General features: G+C 39.9%; 1 protein-coding gene across 7 annotated transcripts in view; it reads right to left on the bottom strand.

The window, feature by feature from the left end:
* RERE (arginine-glutamic acid dipeptide repeats) overlaps window positions 1–16,647 on the bottom strand; it is a 461,116-nt gene that overhangs the window by 191,813 nt on the left and 252,656 nt on the right. For all 7 annotated transcript variants that reach the window (XM_031006017.3, XM_031006032.3, XM_055383731.2 and 4 more), the window contains 2 exons: window positions 9,676–9,781; window positions 8,731–8,827 (listed from right to left, as the gene is read on the bottom strand). In XM_031006017.3, coding sequence (XP_030861877.3) covers window positions 8,731–8,827; window positions 9,676–9,781 — 203 coding nt within the window. The remainder of the gene's footprint in view (window positions 1–8,730; window positions 8,828–9,675; window positions 9,782–16,647) is intronic.

Raw genomic sequence — 16,647 nt, 5'->3', positions numbered from 1 at the left:
ACATGGAGATAACACTTCTCACCTATCAGACTTGTAAAAATTTAAAAAGACAAAACATTCTATTAGGAAAACAGGCTGCTTCATACTTATCAGAAGGAACACAAATTGGCACATGCCAGCTGAAGGGAAATTTGGTAATATGTAACAAACTGCATAGGCATAAACCTTTCAACCCAGCAATCCCACTATTATAAATGCACCCTGAAGTTCCCAATGATAAGAAAATATATATGCACAAAGATATTCATTGCAGCATCATTTGTAATTGCAAAATCCTAGGAACAACCTAAATGCTCATGCACAAGAGAGCAGTTATATCAACTACAGTATATCAACATAAGGAAGTAAAAGAGAATGAGAAAGTCCTCTATGAACTGATAGGAGCAATTCCCACAATATACTGTCATCAAGTGAAAAGAGCAAAGTACAAAAGACCATCTACAGTATTCTACCCTTCATATAAGAAAGACGGGGTTTTAAGAAAAGAGGCATGAATCTGCTGATTTGTGAAAAGAAAATGCTGGAAGGATGATCCAGCAAGTAAAATGATCAGTTACCTAGAGCAGCAAGGTGGGAGCGAGAGGGAAAGAAGTAGAGGATGGGAACATGGCGGCAGGGTTGAAGAGTATCTTCTTATAACCCCGACTCTTAGAACCACAGCAATAGTCCACATGCTCTCACACACCCATAAAATAAACAGTCCAGGTCAACAAGGAGAAACCAAAAATAGGATGTAAACAGCAACAAATGAACCTAAATGTATTACAAATAAACAAATGCACATAAGGAGGTAAGAAAGAACAGAACTGACCTAAGTAAGAGGAAAAGCAGTATCTTGCACTATAAGACCGAAGACAAAAAGAGTCAATAAACGGGTTTCTCACCAAGACGTGGGTTACAAATTCTGAAACTAAGTTGTATGCATTTGAGAATTAAACAAAAACAAGTAAGTATATTTTAGACAATGAGAACTGAGTTTCTTCTGTGTTGGAGAAAGTAGTTATAAATAACGGAAAGTGAAGAATAAAATCTTCAGGCCAGGCCCAGTGGCTCACGCCTGTAATCCCAGCACTTTGGGAGGCTGAGGCGGGTGGATCAGGAGGTCAGGAGCTCAAGACCAACCTGGCCAAGATGGTGAAACCCCATCTCTACTAAAAATACAAAAAAATTGGCCAGGTGTGGGGGTGGGTGCCTATAATCTCAGCCACTCGGGAGGCTGAAGCAGAGAATTGCATGAACCCAGGAGGCAGAGGTTGCAGTGAGCTGAGATCACAGCACTGCACTCCAGCCTGGGCAACAGAGCAAGACTCTGTCTCAAAAAAAAATAAAATAAAATCTTCTAGTGTTGGACTGGAATTGAAATTAATATAACCTTACAAGTCTGGGGTTAGGGGAAGTTAATAGGCACAGGCTGGTATACATATACATCCTAGCTCTGCCTGCTAACTGGATCTAGAAACAATGATATCCAGTAGTAACACACATGCCTAATACCCAGATCTTGGTTTCTAAACACTGCTCTCCACTAAAGGGAACCCGGGTTCCTCACAGAATGGCTAATTCCAGCGCTGGAAGTTAGAAAATAAAAAACGAGCCTGAGAACATCTTGTGGAGCTAGAAATAAGAAAGTGCTCAAAAAAATACAGAAGTTTGCTGGTAAAGTGCAGGGGCCAATCTGAAGTAGCTCCTAATGGCCAAAGCTGGGCAATAAAACAAAAAATAATAAATTATAACAAAACAAAATAAATATCCGTAAGTTCATGCTGATGTAAATACTCAAATAGATTTATGGGATAAAAGGGAGATTTCTTTACTACAGTGGAATTCCAATTAATAAGTGTAGAAGAAAAGAAAAAAAAATGAAAAACCACCATAGGCAGGCTTCACAAAAGTAACTTTTACAGGTGAAATCCACTGATAGGTGCTTAAAATCACTGGGTGAAAATTTAAGGAGATAAATGATTTGCAGAGTGTCAAAGTATCTCCCAGGTTAATTAAGTACAGGGGAAAAGCTGCTTTACAGTGAAGAAACCTGGCAGAAGCCACATTCATCAAGTGGACAAGGTCAATGTCACCAGTAATTAGACATTATCAACCTCATGAAGCCCATGATAAGATGCACTCAGAAACATGTAATTTCTGTGGTTCTTGCCCAAAATGCCTAACTTCAGAAAAGCCAAATTGAGGGACATTTGACAAAACAATTGATTAATAATATTTACAATACCAAGGAAGGTCATGAATGGCAAGGAAAGACTGGAGAACCATTACACACTGCAGGAGACTAAGGAGAAATAATTAAATGCAATCTGGGATCCCATATAAGATCCTAGAACAACAACGAGGACATTGTCGAAAATCAAACAGAATCTTTAGTCTAATGCTATTGTATCAATGTTAATTCCCTGGTTCTGATAACTGTACTATAGTTGTAGAAGAAGTTCACATTGTGGGAGGTTAGGGGAGGGATATATTGAACCTGAGTACTTGTAACTTTGCTGTGTGTCTAAAAATAGCTCCAAATAAAAGAAAGTTTTTCAAATACTATGAAGTACTCAAGGGCAGACGGAATATCTTACTGGGTAGGTTCCCATCACCAAATATAGAGCCCTTCATCTACTAGTAGATAAATAAAGTGTTAAATGATGAATGAATAAATAAAGCAATTGACAGGTTATGATGTCTAATGAAGTACTAAGCATGTATAGACAAAACAATAAAAATGCTGTAGGTCAAAGTTATTTCACATATAAAAACAACTGTAGATTAAAGCCAGAGAAGGATTCTTAAACTGCAAAACTAAGAGCTCTGAGACACCATGAAACTCCTTACAGAACTTGCAGGAGCTAAAGGGTGTTTTTTTTGTTGTTGTTGCTGTTGTTTGTTTTTTTTGAGACGGAGTCTCACTCTGTTACCCAGGCTGGAGTGCAGTGGCACAATCTTGGCTCACTGCAACCTCCGCCTCCCAGGTTAAAGCGATTCTCCTGCCTCAGTCTCCCTAGTACCTGGGACTACAGGCACCAGCCACCACACTCGGCTAATTTTTTGTATTTTTAGTAGAGACGGGGTTTTGCCATGTTGGCCAGGCTGGTCTTGAACTCCTGACCTCAGGTGATCTGCCCACCTTGGCCTCCCAAAGTGCTGGGATTACAGGCGTGAGCCACCGTGCCCGGCCACTAAAGGATTTTTAAATGTTTTAAGGAATGGTTGGGAAACTGTCCACAGATGTAACTAATCTGTTTCAAGCCCTAAACATATACATGAACCTAGTTGCTCATAACAAAGTAGAGAGATAAATTAATTTATAATGAAAAGAAACAGACTGGAAGCCTCAAACAGCTAATTTAGGGCTCCTTGGCCCTGGTCTTCCAGAAAATTCATCCTAAAGCATCTTCCTGTAATAGGAACCCCTGGGTAAAATGACAGCCTATAACCTGACCTGCAGTAGGATATTTCTTTCCCCAAGTGACTCCTCCAAATAGGAAGCAGGTAATCAGAAAGCTGGAAAACAGTCCTCAAGCTGGCAAGACACTTACGATCTCCTGTGCTGCCCTCCACAATCAATACTGGAGAATGCACTGATGCGAGTACACAATAAACCCAAGAATGTTCCCCAGGTCACATGTCCTCAGTCCAATCACAAAGCAATCACTCCAGATCCTTGGATCATTAATAAAACATTATCCTTAGGGGAGAAAAAGTAGCACAGAAAACAAATTACAAGTTACAAGTTTATCTGCTCGTTCTTGGAGTGTGTTGAGATAGCTCCCTAAGCTGAACTCTTCTCCATATACCTGAAGGAATCTAAATATCTAATCCCTCCTCCGCCAACAGGCCACAGAGAAATAGTAAAATAAGTGTATGCTGAGTGATTACACCATCATTAACTCAGTACAAAATTACACTTAATTTCACTTTTTCTTTCCTTCCACTTACACTTTTAAGAACTCAGCAGAAATTCAATGAGCTATGGAGTGTACTACACATGTTACTAGGGCCTGAGATGCTCTGAGGGACTTTCACACTCCTTACCGTACTGGATGTGGAACCAGATGTGTGTGTTTGGTTCAGGATTCTGTCATTAGTCATGTGACCTTGAACAAGTTTGTCAAAGGTTAGCTCAAACGTTAAAAAACGTGACACTGGCCACAAGGCTACAGCAAAGCCAGGACTCAAACACAAGTCTTCTAACTTCAGTCTATTATACCACAATGCCAGCCAAAAATTCTTACCTGGGAATAAACAGAACTCAAAAAATACTCTATTCAAAATGCTAACTTTACTCTATGGTGGTTATGGATAAAGTGTGATGAAATAAGATCAGCAGCTGTAGAAACTTACCTTGAAAGGTAGAGATAAGGGATAGCTAAGGTCAAGAATTCAAAGCTAACAGCAATGCAGTAATGCTGAATTTCAACACACATTTCTGCAACTGCGAAGGGCTCAGATTTTCTTATAGGAAGAAACTCTGGTAGGAAAAAGCTATAATCTCACAATTTACAAAGAAACTACAGGGCATTTTGTTTTCCTTTTGATTCACCATGGCTAAAGGATAAAGCTCTCTCTCCTCCTTTATAACCCAACTCTAGCACCAGCTTGAAAGAAAACCTTATACATCAGTTTCCTCCTGAGTGAATGGAATGGCAAGAGCCCCCTCAGAGTTACTGTGACCGGATGAAACCACACAACTGAGCCCTTTGATCTTCAAGAAGAATGGTGCTAAGCACTAACATGATCAGTCTTTCTTTTTTCTTTTTTGTTCCCCATGGTTTTTTTCATTACATTTGTTTGATCCCTTTTCATGTGCCTACAAGCTATTTTATTTGTGTCTCTCTCAAAATTGAATTTATTTTTAGTAGTACTGGTTTATAACTATGGAGAAAGAATAAACTCTTTCTGTGAATAAACTATGAGAAGAAAATTGGAAAAAAAAAGGTAAAGCTTAACTTTAACCATCCCCCACCAAATACACCCCAAACATTTTTTAAGCTAATCTACCTTGGTGAAGAGAAAGAGAATAAACAGAGACTGCTGGGGGCACTGCCATCCCATTCTGTTTTATGGGAGTAATGGGACAGGCAAAGCTTCTGTCACAGTGAGCGCTGCTGCCAAGAGCGAGGCCGGATCACTAAGTGGCAGCAACGCGACTATGCACCATTAGGGAAGCGCGTCCACACACACGTGTGACCCTGCACCACTGGGCCAGCACGTCCACACACACACAAAACTGCACCACTAGGCCAGTGCGTTCACACACGTGACACCACACCACTAGGCCAGCAAGTCCACAAACACTCGTGACACCACACCAGTAGGCCAGCGCGTCCACACACACGTGCGCAACACTGCACCACTAGGCCAGCATGTCCACACACACGTGACACACCAGTAGGCCAGCGTGTCCACATATACGTGTGCAACACTGCACCACTAGGCCAGTACATCCACAAACAAACGTGACACCACACAAGTAGGCCAGTGCATCCACACATGCGTGTGCAACACACCACTAGGCCAGTGCGTCCACACACGCGTGCAAAATTGCACCATTAGGCCAGCATGTCCACATGCATATGAGACACTGCACCATTAAGCCAGTGCGTCCACACACGTGACACTACACTACTAGGCCATGTCTACACACTCATGCAAAATTGCACCACTAGGCCAGCACGTCCACACACACACGCAAAATCGCACCATTAGGCCAGCGCGTCCACATGCACGAGACACTGCACCACAAAGCCAGTGTGTCCACACACACGTGACACTGCACCACTAGATCAGCACATCCACACACTCACGCGACACTGCACCATTAGGCCAGCTTGTTCAGTGACCAAACAACCACCTGTCATCTGATGTCTTTGAAAAAAATCCAAGTCACAAAAGGATGTTGTATTTGACACTTACAAAATCAAATTCAAGGTAAAAGTTTTATAAAGCAGCTACCACTTTTTATGACCACTTTAAAGAAAACACCACAGGAGAAAAAAAAAAACTAATTAATGAGGATTCTAATTATATACCCAGTGAAAAGAAGATAAAGTATTACCACTGTAGCACTCCAGCTGTGGTGGCCAGTGAAAGGACAGTGACTTACACATTTACACATCTCCAAGAAACATCTGATTGTAAACTTAGCTACAGTAAATTCATGGAAATCAGATGGAATTATTTAGGATAACTTGTTCTTCTAAAAATGCTAAAGATAAAAATGGGCCAGACGTGGTGGCTCATGCCTGTAATCCCAGCACTTTGGGAGGCCGAGGTGGGTGATCGCTTGAGGTCAGGAGTTCAAGACCAGCCTGGCCAAGATGGTGAAACCCTGTCTCTACTAAAAATACAAAAATTAGCTGGGCATTGTGGTACATGCCTGTAGTCCCAGCTACTCGGGAGGCTGAGGTAGGAGAATCACTTGAACCCAGGAGGCGGAGGTTGCAGTAAAGTGAGCCAAGATCAAGCCACTGAGCTCCAGCCTGGGTGACAGAGCAACACCCCGTCTCAGAAAAAAAGATTCTACAAATCTCAATACCAATGATAAGTACTCAAATATGTTGATTTTAAGCATTTATGTCAAAACATGTTGAATACAGTTACATATCTCACATATTTGTTCAACTGAAACTCTAAATCGATTAAAATCTTCTCCCTCAATCCGTGAGACAAGACGGAAACAGGAAAGAAAGAGTATGCAAACCAGTGTAAGAAGTATTCCAGGATTTGGCTGAGTGCGGTGGTTCACACTTGTAATCCCAGCACTTTGGGAAGTCAAAGTGGGTGGATTGCTTAAGTTTAGGAGTTCAAGACCAGCCTGGGCAAGATGGTAAAACCTCATCTCTATGAAAAATACAAAAATTAGCCAGGTGTGGTGGTGCACACCTGTAGTCCCAGCTACTTGGGGAGGTAGGATTGCCTGAGCCCAGGAGTTTGAGGCTGCAGTGAGCCATAATCTCACCACTGCACTCCAGGCTGGACAACAGAGCGAGATCCTGTCTCAAAAAAAAAAAAAAAGACAAGAAATATTCCAGGATTAAGTCATCGGTCCCAGCTAACAATATTCCAGGGTTAAGTCACCAGTTCCAGGTAACAATATTCCAGGATTAAGTCACTGGTCCCAGCTAACAATATTCCAGGATTAAGTCACTGGTCCCAGGTAACAATTTAACTGTTCCATCAATATAATCAACCCTGCATTAACTTCCTTTGTTCAGCAAGTGAGCTTAAGCTTGGAAAGCCAATCTTAAAAGTCACACAAAGCTTGTGGAAGTTCACATGAAGTTTATAAAACACTGAGAAACTCTCTAAATTCATCTAAATTCCTGTAAGAAGTCAAACCTAACTACATCCATTCCATACCCCACAGCAGAGTTGGCAAACTATGGCCAGAAAAGCCGTATCTGGCACACCGCCTGCTTCCTGTGGCCTGAGAGAAGAGTTTTTCCATTTTTAAATGGCTGAAAAAGAAAGCAAAAGAAGAATATTTCCTGACACATGAAAATTAAATGAAACTCAAATTTCAATATCCATCAAGGTTTATTGCAGCACAGCCACTTCATTTATTTCCATGTTGTCTATTACTTTTATGCTACAATGGCTGAGCTGAGTCACTGCAACAGATACCATGTGAAACATCAGCTGACCCGAAAAGCTTGCCAAAGCCTGCCCTAAAGTTGCTACTAATTTACCTTGAAATAACTGACTTTAGCTATGTAGCTTTGCAAAAAAGACTCCAGGTGGTTTTCCTGAATACCATCTGAGCATCAGAATGGAGAAATTATTGTAACTCATTGTAGTTTGAAGATAAAAGCTACCAAAATCCTAGTATTTTGTTAAAACCATATTACATTACTTAACAAAAAAAAAAAGTAGTCTTTCACCACTTTATTTCCAGTGAGGAAAGGGTTTTAAGAATAGCAGTAGTCTTACTTCCTATACCACTTAAAAGGCACAAAGTCAGCCACACATACACAAAATGAGCCATTATGGGCATCCTTTTTTTTGAAAGAGACAGAAAATACCCAAAGATGCAAATGTCATGGTCATTTTTTTGACATAATTCCTGAAGACATTATGACTGGCTGGAATGTTACCTTCTGCCTCAGAATGAAATCTTCAATATCTTTCTACCCATCTCTTCCCCCTGCCAATGAAGCTGTATAGTAGGAAATTTTTCAGACATACAGAAAATGGAAGAATAGTTCAATGAAAATCTCTATAAACTTTGCCTGGGTTCTCAATTAATTACACGCTGCCATATCTGCTTCATCCATTTCTCTGTCTTTTCTAGTGGCAGGAATTAAATGTTTAGAAAGTAAACTGCAGACCATCAGAACACTTTTTCCCACCTCAGCTTCCCAAAATGCCAGGATTACAGATGTGAGCCACTGCACCTGGCCCATCGGAACATTTCACCCACATACTTCAGCAAACAATACCAGGATAATAATTTCCAAGGAAATGAAGATACAATAATATAGAAACAGCATTAAAAAGTAAATTATCAAAAAAAAAGAGAGAGAGAGAGAGAGAGAGGTAAAGCTAGATTAGTGAAGACATGGAGAACCTCTGCAATCTCAACAATCCAGAGCGGACACTGGAATGTTCACTGAGGCCAAAAGAGGAGTCTGATTAATACAGTGACTACTAAAAGATCAGGAGAAATTACTCTCCACCTCCTGCACTCAGTGACTCCTCCTTCACATGGAAGAGCACGTCTCCAGTACTTACCTAAGGGCAGCAGCATGGTAAGTGTCAACGTAATCAGAAATGAAGAGCTCTCGGTTCTTGATAACTGGGTCTGTAATGACAAGTTCTCTTCCAGAGTCTGTCAAAAAATTAATTAAGACGACATTAAAACTGAGTTTCCCCAAAACAAGTAAAAAAATTTTGTAAAACTTTTCTTTCACGTTTACCACCCACTAAATAACCGGGCCTGGTTAGTATTAAGTATGCAAAATAGAGAAAAGGAATCATAAATTGCAAGAATAACAATAACAGAATGTACAGTTTTTGTCAACAAAGTATCTTCTTGGCTATGTTTTATACCCCTTAGTAAGACCCTATATTTTGCCAAAATGGATTAAGCACAAATGGAAAAAGAAGAAAAACAACTATCTTATCCTAGCACCTCCTTCAACTACCAAAATACTTAGTGATCCTGTCCATCTTATTTTTTCTTGCTAAATATTACAAAATGGAGTGAACTCACACAGCTTACATTGATAAGAATATTTTTAACAAGGAACTATAATTTACACGCTTTAACAGAGGTTTTTTTATAGTTTCAAAGAAGGAAAAAAAAAAAAACCAGAAAGACAAAAGAAGAACATCATTCTTCCAAGCTGTTTTTCATTGGTTTGTTGACTGTGAGAAAAGTGGAGCAGGATCAGGGCCAGGCAAAGTTTGATGCCAGCGCCAGCACTGCCACTTAGACGATGCATGGCCCCAGCAACGTCCTTAGCATCTCTCAACCTCAGTTTCCTCATCTGGAAAGAGAGGGACAGACCCACCTCATGTGACTAACTGGTAGCCAATGTGAATCATCAAGCATAAGGCCTACCAACACTCCAAAATCCATTTTTCAAAAAGTTATCTTCATTTAATGAATGTCTTTGGAAAGAACTTTGCCCAAAGCTAAGAAACACACAAATCAAACCACAAGGACATATTTACCATTTTCATTATGTCGATCCTGAACCAAATGCTGATACACAGAATCTGGAACCTCAGATTGACGGTAGTACCATTTGACGTTCATGAGGAGATGGTCCCTCTTACTCTGAAAAGGAAAATCTAACAGCATTAGGAACAGGATTTCAGGTGGCCACAAGTGCATATCATACCCATGACCAAAAGCCCCTGTAAACGGGTGGACATGTAGATAGGTAGAGACACAATTACCATTAGGACCACAACAATACATAAGTCAGTTATGAGGTCAAATTTTATTTTTTAAAAACACCCATCAATAGATCCCTCTCACCTTACCCCTCTAAACTGCTTATTTCAGGAAACAAAAGGAGACCAGTCTTGAATCTGTTTATCTCCCCAGGTTGATTAACTAATCCATTCAAAATTACATTTTTATTTAACATTAACTATACAATACTATATTAATATATCCTTCTATTTTAATCTTTAATCATTTCGGTAAATATTTAGAGTCAGTGTTAGCTGACTGTCAAGGCTCATTAAGGGCAATAGGCTAGAAAGAACTTACCCCACGAGGCCTGGCACAAAATAATCTCTTCTCCAAGGTTTGCCTATTACCCAGACTAAATTAGATTCTCCTTCCATTGTTTAGCCACAGTTATTGTTAAGTGCCAAATGAATATAGCGAAGAATGGGTGGTGATGAAGGTACTATGAGTCCAGAGACCTCATCTCATTTATTTCCGAATCTCCAGATAATAGAACATCTTGTATATAATTATTTGTGAATAATGAAGAATTTTATGATTATCACATAAATGATCCTGTAAATGTTTGTAGGACACTGCACTATGTTATCCCTAAAAGTTAATTTTGTTCCCAGTTTGTTCAGAGAATAAAGGATCAAATATTGCCCTTTCATTAACAAGTTATGGGGCTACAGCTTGCAAAAGATCGTCTCTGTGGCTGGTCAAGAAATAGCTCAACAGGGAGTGCACTGAGGTTCCCTGCGGCCTCCTAAAATACTTTTCCAACCCATGTGCGGCCTTAACAGGCTTCTCCAAGGTGAATGCAGTATCATGCCTTTCAGCAGCCTCTACATTCTCATCACAGGCCCGTTGGTCAGGAATGAATGAGAGCTAAAATTCAAGAAATGCCTCATGTTTATAAAGGGGATGCCTAAATCCTAAAAGATGATAAAAGAGCCCTCATTAATGAAGGAAGATGCTTCCTGCTTTAACGAGCAAGTCACAAATATAGCCAACACTAAAACACCAGGAAGGTTCCAAAAAACCTTTGCTAAAAAACACTTAAAAGCCATTTAAAGAATCAGAAAGATGACAATTGCCACAAGTTTCAACAGAACTCAAATATGAAGATGTGTTATTTCTTTTTTTTTTTTCTTTTTCTTTTTCTTTTTTTTTTTTTTGAGAAGGAGCCTCACTGTGTCGCCCAGGCTGGAGTGCAGTGGCGTGATCTCGGCTCACTGCAACCTCCACCTCCTAGGTTCAAACGATTCTCCTGCCTCAGCCTCCCAAGTAGCTGGGATTATAGGTGTGTGCCACCACGCCCAGCTATTTTTTGTATTTTTAGTAGAGACATGTTTTGACAATGTTGGCCAGACTAGTCGGGAACTCCTGACCTCAAGTGATCCATCCACCCGCCTCGGCCTCCCAGTGTGCTGGGATTTCAAGCATGAGCCACCACGCCGGCCGAAAATGTGCTGTTTCAAAGTAAATACAAAAATTAGCCGGGTATGGTGGGGCACGCCTATAATCCCAGCTACTCAGGAGGCTGAGGCAGGAGAATTGCTTGAACCTGGGAGGCGGAAGTTGCGGTGAGCCAAAATCGTGCCATTGTACTCCAGCCTGGGCAACAAGAGCAAAACTCCAGCTCAAAAAAATAAATAAATAAATAAAACAAAAAACAGAACAAAACAAAACAAAAAACCAAAGTAAATAACATAAATACCAAGATTCTTTCTTTGCATTTAACTGTGCCAAATCCACATGCCTACAAAAATACGGCATCATCACTGGTCTAATTACACTTTATACATAGAATAATCCTACATGATGAGTACTCTTTAATATTTATCCATTTTATGCCTTTATATTAAAATTTTTGATGGCAAAAAAAACTTTCTACACTGTTTATGCTTCAGATGGGAAAAAGAGGACATACCAGTGTGTTAAATAAATAGACTAAATGTTACATGTAGCAGTTTAGAGAAATAATTACTTTCAGCAGGGGATTACGGATGTGCTAACATCTGACTTGAGAAAAAATGGGAGAGATTTCAATGAATTTTTTCATTGAAAGACATAAAGATAGACAAACTACTGAACATATCCAGACCCCACAGTCCATCTGCATGTGTCAAGGAAGCCATTCTGGGGAAATATGGAGAAGAACCTGAGTCCTGACTCTGTTTGGCCTTTAGTGAGCTTACAGGACAACTGGAGTTTTCTAACTCTATTGCTGACCAAATACACAAGCAGCAAGGGACAAATCGCCAGGACATGGGAGAGCAGCTAGAAAGTGTAGGAGATCAGAATATATCACCTCAAAATATGCTCTCTGGCACAAGGATTATTTAGTCAAGAACTTAAGAGGGGTAGAGGAAAAATTATATTTTGTCTCCAACAAAACTTAGTTTCTTCCCTAGGCAGGATAATAAAAAGCAGGACCAGGATAAGATTACTCATTATAGAAAAAATATATATAAACCAGGGGAAGAAGCAGCACCTATTTGGCAGTGCTCGGGGATGCATTCAGTTAAAATACACTGTCTATAATAAGGACTTGCTCAACCTCAGCACTACTGACATTTGGGCCAGAGGATTCTTTGTTGTGGGGATCTGCCTGTGCACTGTTAGATGCTTAATGACATCCCCGGCTTCTAACCACTAATTGCCAGTAGCACCCATCGTCCAGTTCTGACAACCAAAACTGTCTCTAAACATTGCTAAATCTCCCCTGTGGGGACAAAATTGTCCCTAGTTGAGAAATCACTGGTCTAGTAATTCATTTTCTTTTGTTTTTTAAGGAAAACAAAATCAGAATGGCAAAAATAAAACCTGGTTCAAGCACTACAGGGTAGGGAAGATGGCCTACTGGAAAGAAGATGGGAAGGCCTGTGGCCCCCTCCAATCTCAATTCCATGACTTCCCATGTATGTGACTTAGGGCACATTACCGAGATTCTCCCAGTCTTCCCTTTTCTGTAAAAAGGAGATACTGAAATCTACCTAAAATAATTACTGAAAGAATAGAAAAGACAGAAAGCATCTAGAACTGAGTAGGTGCTCAATGAATATTGTTTCCTCTATTGGTAGGTGATTGTAACCAATAGTTCACAGAAAAATCTGAAGAACTGTGCCGAGAAGTGTGGGAGTTACTTCTTCACCAGAACTTGGTTTCCTGCAAGGGATGATAGTGATCTCTAGTCACTGAGCTACTAATACATGCTTCAGTGCTCACAGAAATGTATTACTTCACTGAGCATACAGGAGTCCAGATCTACTAGCACTCCTAACAACAATCTTTTAAAATCTACCATCTATGTATTTCTGCAACACATTTAAGACATCTGAAAACCTGAAGGGCAACAGAAATACCTTTTAGATACAGTAACTCAAATTTGTACAATGTCTATTTTTCAGAACCAAGCCAGGGATACTGGTGATCTTCTGAAGTACAATATCTATGTTATCTTATGGCATACGAATACCTACTGATTACACACACAAATAAATTAACTGCTTTGCTTTATTTGTACCTAGATGTATGACTCCTAATATTATACTTTACAATGGCAGTGAAGGAACTATTGGATTCCCCAATGCAGTACTATGCAATAACCAGGGAGTGGCAGCATTGTGCTGAAAAGACTTCACAATCAATTCCACAGATAAAACACACAAAGGTAGACTGGAAGTAAACAACAATTTGAAACAAATTTAAGTAGCTGTAATATCCACAACCTTTCTAAATAGGCCGGTAACTTAATTAAAAATGAAAAGTCCATAAAGGGAGGCAGTGTGTGGTTTCAGCAGTACTAGATTACAATTAGGTAATCTAGGATTGCAGTTCAGTCTGCAACCGCTAGTTGCAACCTGAGTGGAGTCCCCCAACCCTCTGAAAAGTGAAGGGATGGAACAAAATTGTTTCTATGCTCTCTTTCCATTCTTTCATGTTTATATCTAGATTTCCTCCTCAAACAAAACCAAGTAGATAAAATGATGCTGTGGGAGAATCTCTAATTTTTTCTCTGTATCTGTGCAATGGCACTGGCTAACAGTGCCATCCTAAAGGTTTACAAATTAAAATGTCACCTTCAGTGGAAGCTGGCCACTGCTATACTGAGGGAAGAAGAGAGCATCCCCACCCTGAGTAAGCGTTCCCAGAGCTACCTCAGACACAAAAGTATTGCTAGAAAGTTAGACACAGGTAATTATGTAATTCCTACTACTCACTAGTTGAAGAATTTTGTTCAAAATCACAGAAAATTAAAGCCAGACATCAATTTAGAGATCATGTGATTCAAGCAAAACTGTCTAAGTTTGAATCCTGGCTCTGCAACTTACTAAGCTATGTGACTTTGGGTAAGTAACTTCTCCAAGCCTCAATGCTCTCATATACAAAATGGGAGAAAACCAAGTTTCTACCTTATTTGGTTGTGAGGATTAAATAAATTAATATAAAGCAAGTGGATGAGCTCAATAAATGTTAGATATTACTATCATTGTTTTACAGAAAAAGAGAGCAGCCAAGATAGAGAGAAAAGAGGTCACTTACAGTTTTTGCTTTTCTAAGATTCAAAATTATGTTAGTAATAGTGCCATACAGCAAATTAAGAGGAAAATGTCTTCACTTTTCCAACAATTCTAGAAGCTTGTCAAGAATTTCTCAACAAATAAGCCTCATTTTTTACCACCAATATAATTTAACAATGGCATAAATGTCAAAATGTTTATAAATAATATATTTCAAATAGAATGCGGAATAAAGAGGGAAGTGAAGCTTCCTGTGTGAAAGCACCCTAGGGTATACTTCTGAATAGTAAGAGGAGACCACTGGGAAGTAAATAACTTCTCACCAGTTTGTTTGTTTGTTTGTTTGTTTAGAGACAAGGTCTCACTCTGTCACCCAGGCTGGAGTGCAATGGCACCAACATGGCTCACTGCAGCCTCGACCTCCCAGGCTCAAGTGATCCTCCCGCCTCAGCCTCCTGAGTAAGTAGGAACACAGGCACCCAGCTAATTTTTACAATTTTTTTGTAGAGGTGGACATCTTGCTATGTTTTAAGCCACTAAACAGGAGCACATCCAATCTGCTTAACAATAAAGTTTCGGGACTCTGGGCAAAAAAAGGGGGAGGGGGAGTTGTTTCTGGGCTAAATTATGGACCCTGGCTGGATTTCTCTTGAAATGAAGAACATATGTCGATTTAAGAAGATTAATAGAGGACAAAATCCATTCCCCAAATCTGGGCTTAGAAAAAAGATCCTTATGGTAGCTATTTGGGAGCAGAATAGCAAAGATTTCTACACATCTTTGAATAGCAGACAATAGTGTTGAGATTTAACAAATTTAAAATAACTGAAATGAAACACTCAGAACTAGATAACTGACAAGCGGTAGACTAGGGGAAAAGGAAGGCAATGGAAACAGGCAAGACCAAGAAAAAGTTGCTGTTGAAGGGCAACTGTGTTGTCATCAGCAACACACAACACAGTCTGCCCAAACACAGACACGGGGTCTAACGTTGAGATGGAAACTTCCTTTCCTAGAGATCTTTCATGATTATTAATTTAGTGTTTTATCAACTTAAATAGCCTGAGTCTTTCCCAGAAACAGTCTTAATATCAGCCTCAGGGCAATGTTTTTCCACAACAAAAAGATAGTAATAATAATCGAGGGGGTATCTGGATAGTTCATAAATACCAATAGGACTGGGGCAGAGAGAGAGAGTCCTTCATACAGAGGTGGCCTGCAAGCCAGATAGAACAACTGTAAATTCACCTACGATACAGAGGAAAGAGCTTCTTTGTCCCACTGATCACCAGCTGATTATACCTGCCACCAGCTCACAGCAGGGATCATCAGGTCCCCAAAGCCTCCAAAACAGACCACTCCTGTCCCTCTGTGTTATCAAATGTGACAGAGATATCAAGGCCAAAGACAGCCTCAACAGAGTACAAAGATGGATATTAGCAAATAAATAACTTTGCCAAGTCAAAACAATCTGCTGGAGAGAAGAGGAGTAACCTCCTGCATATATTTAACTGCTTAGTCATGGGGGCTCTTGATTCAGAACCAAGTGAAATCAGATCAAAATTCTTACTTTATAAGCCAATATAGCCAACCAAGTTTCTCCAGAAATTTGGGATGAAGTGACTAACATGTGTATACTGTATGGCTTAAAAAGATACTTTCTGAAGAAACTTTTCATGCATTTCCACAACATGGTGATAATAAGGTTAAGAGTTGTCTGAACATTAGAGGTTTACTGTATAATTCAGAAATGTATACATAAAACTTTTAATTGGTAGTCAGACACTAATTAAGCATACAGAGGGGGGAATACCGTCTCCTAGAGACATCACTATCTCCCTTCAAGTGCGCTCACCAACCAGTTTAAAGAGGCATTAACTCTGCCAGTTGAGCCCACCTCCACTTACAGGACAATGACTGTTAGACGTGTCACCTTAGCTAAGACCTTGGGGACACAGTCATAATGGCTTTGATCATTCCTGACTTCAAGGGAGAAGGGCAGGGACAGACAATGGGGTCAAAGATCACTATTCTTCAAAGATCAAAGCTAACTCCAGATACAGACTGAGTAACCTCTTATCCAAAATACCTGGGACCACAGGTGTTTCTGATTTCAGAATTTTCTAGATTTTGGAATCTTTGGGTATACATAATGAGATATCTTGGGGATGGGACCCAAGTCTAAACACAAAATTCATTTTTGTTTCATATAAACCT

The sequence above is a fragment of the Gorilla gorilla genome, chromosome 1 (genome assembly GCF_029281585.2).
Source record: "Gorilla gorilla gorilla isolate KB3781 chromosome 1, NHGRI_mGorGor1-v2.1_pri, whole genome shotgun sequence".
Classification (NCBI taxonomy): domain Eukaryota; kingdom Metazoa; phylum Chordata; class Mammalia; order Primates; family Hominidae; genus Gorilla; species Gorilla gorilla.
The sequence above is the reverse complement of the archived record's forward strand: the minus strand, read 5'-3'. Positions and strand labels throughout refer to the sequence as shown.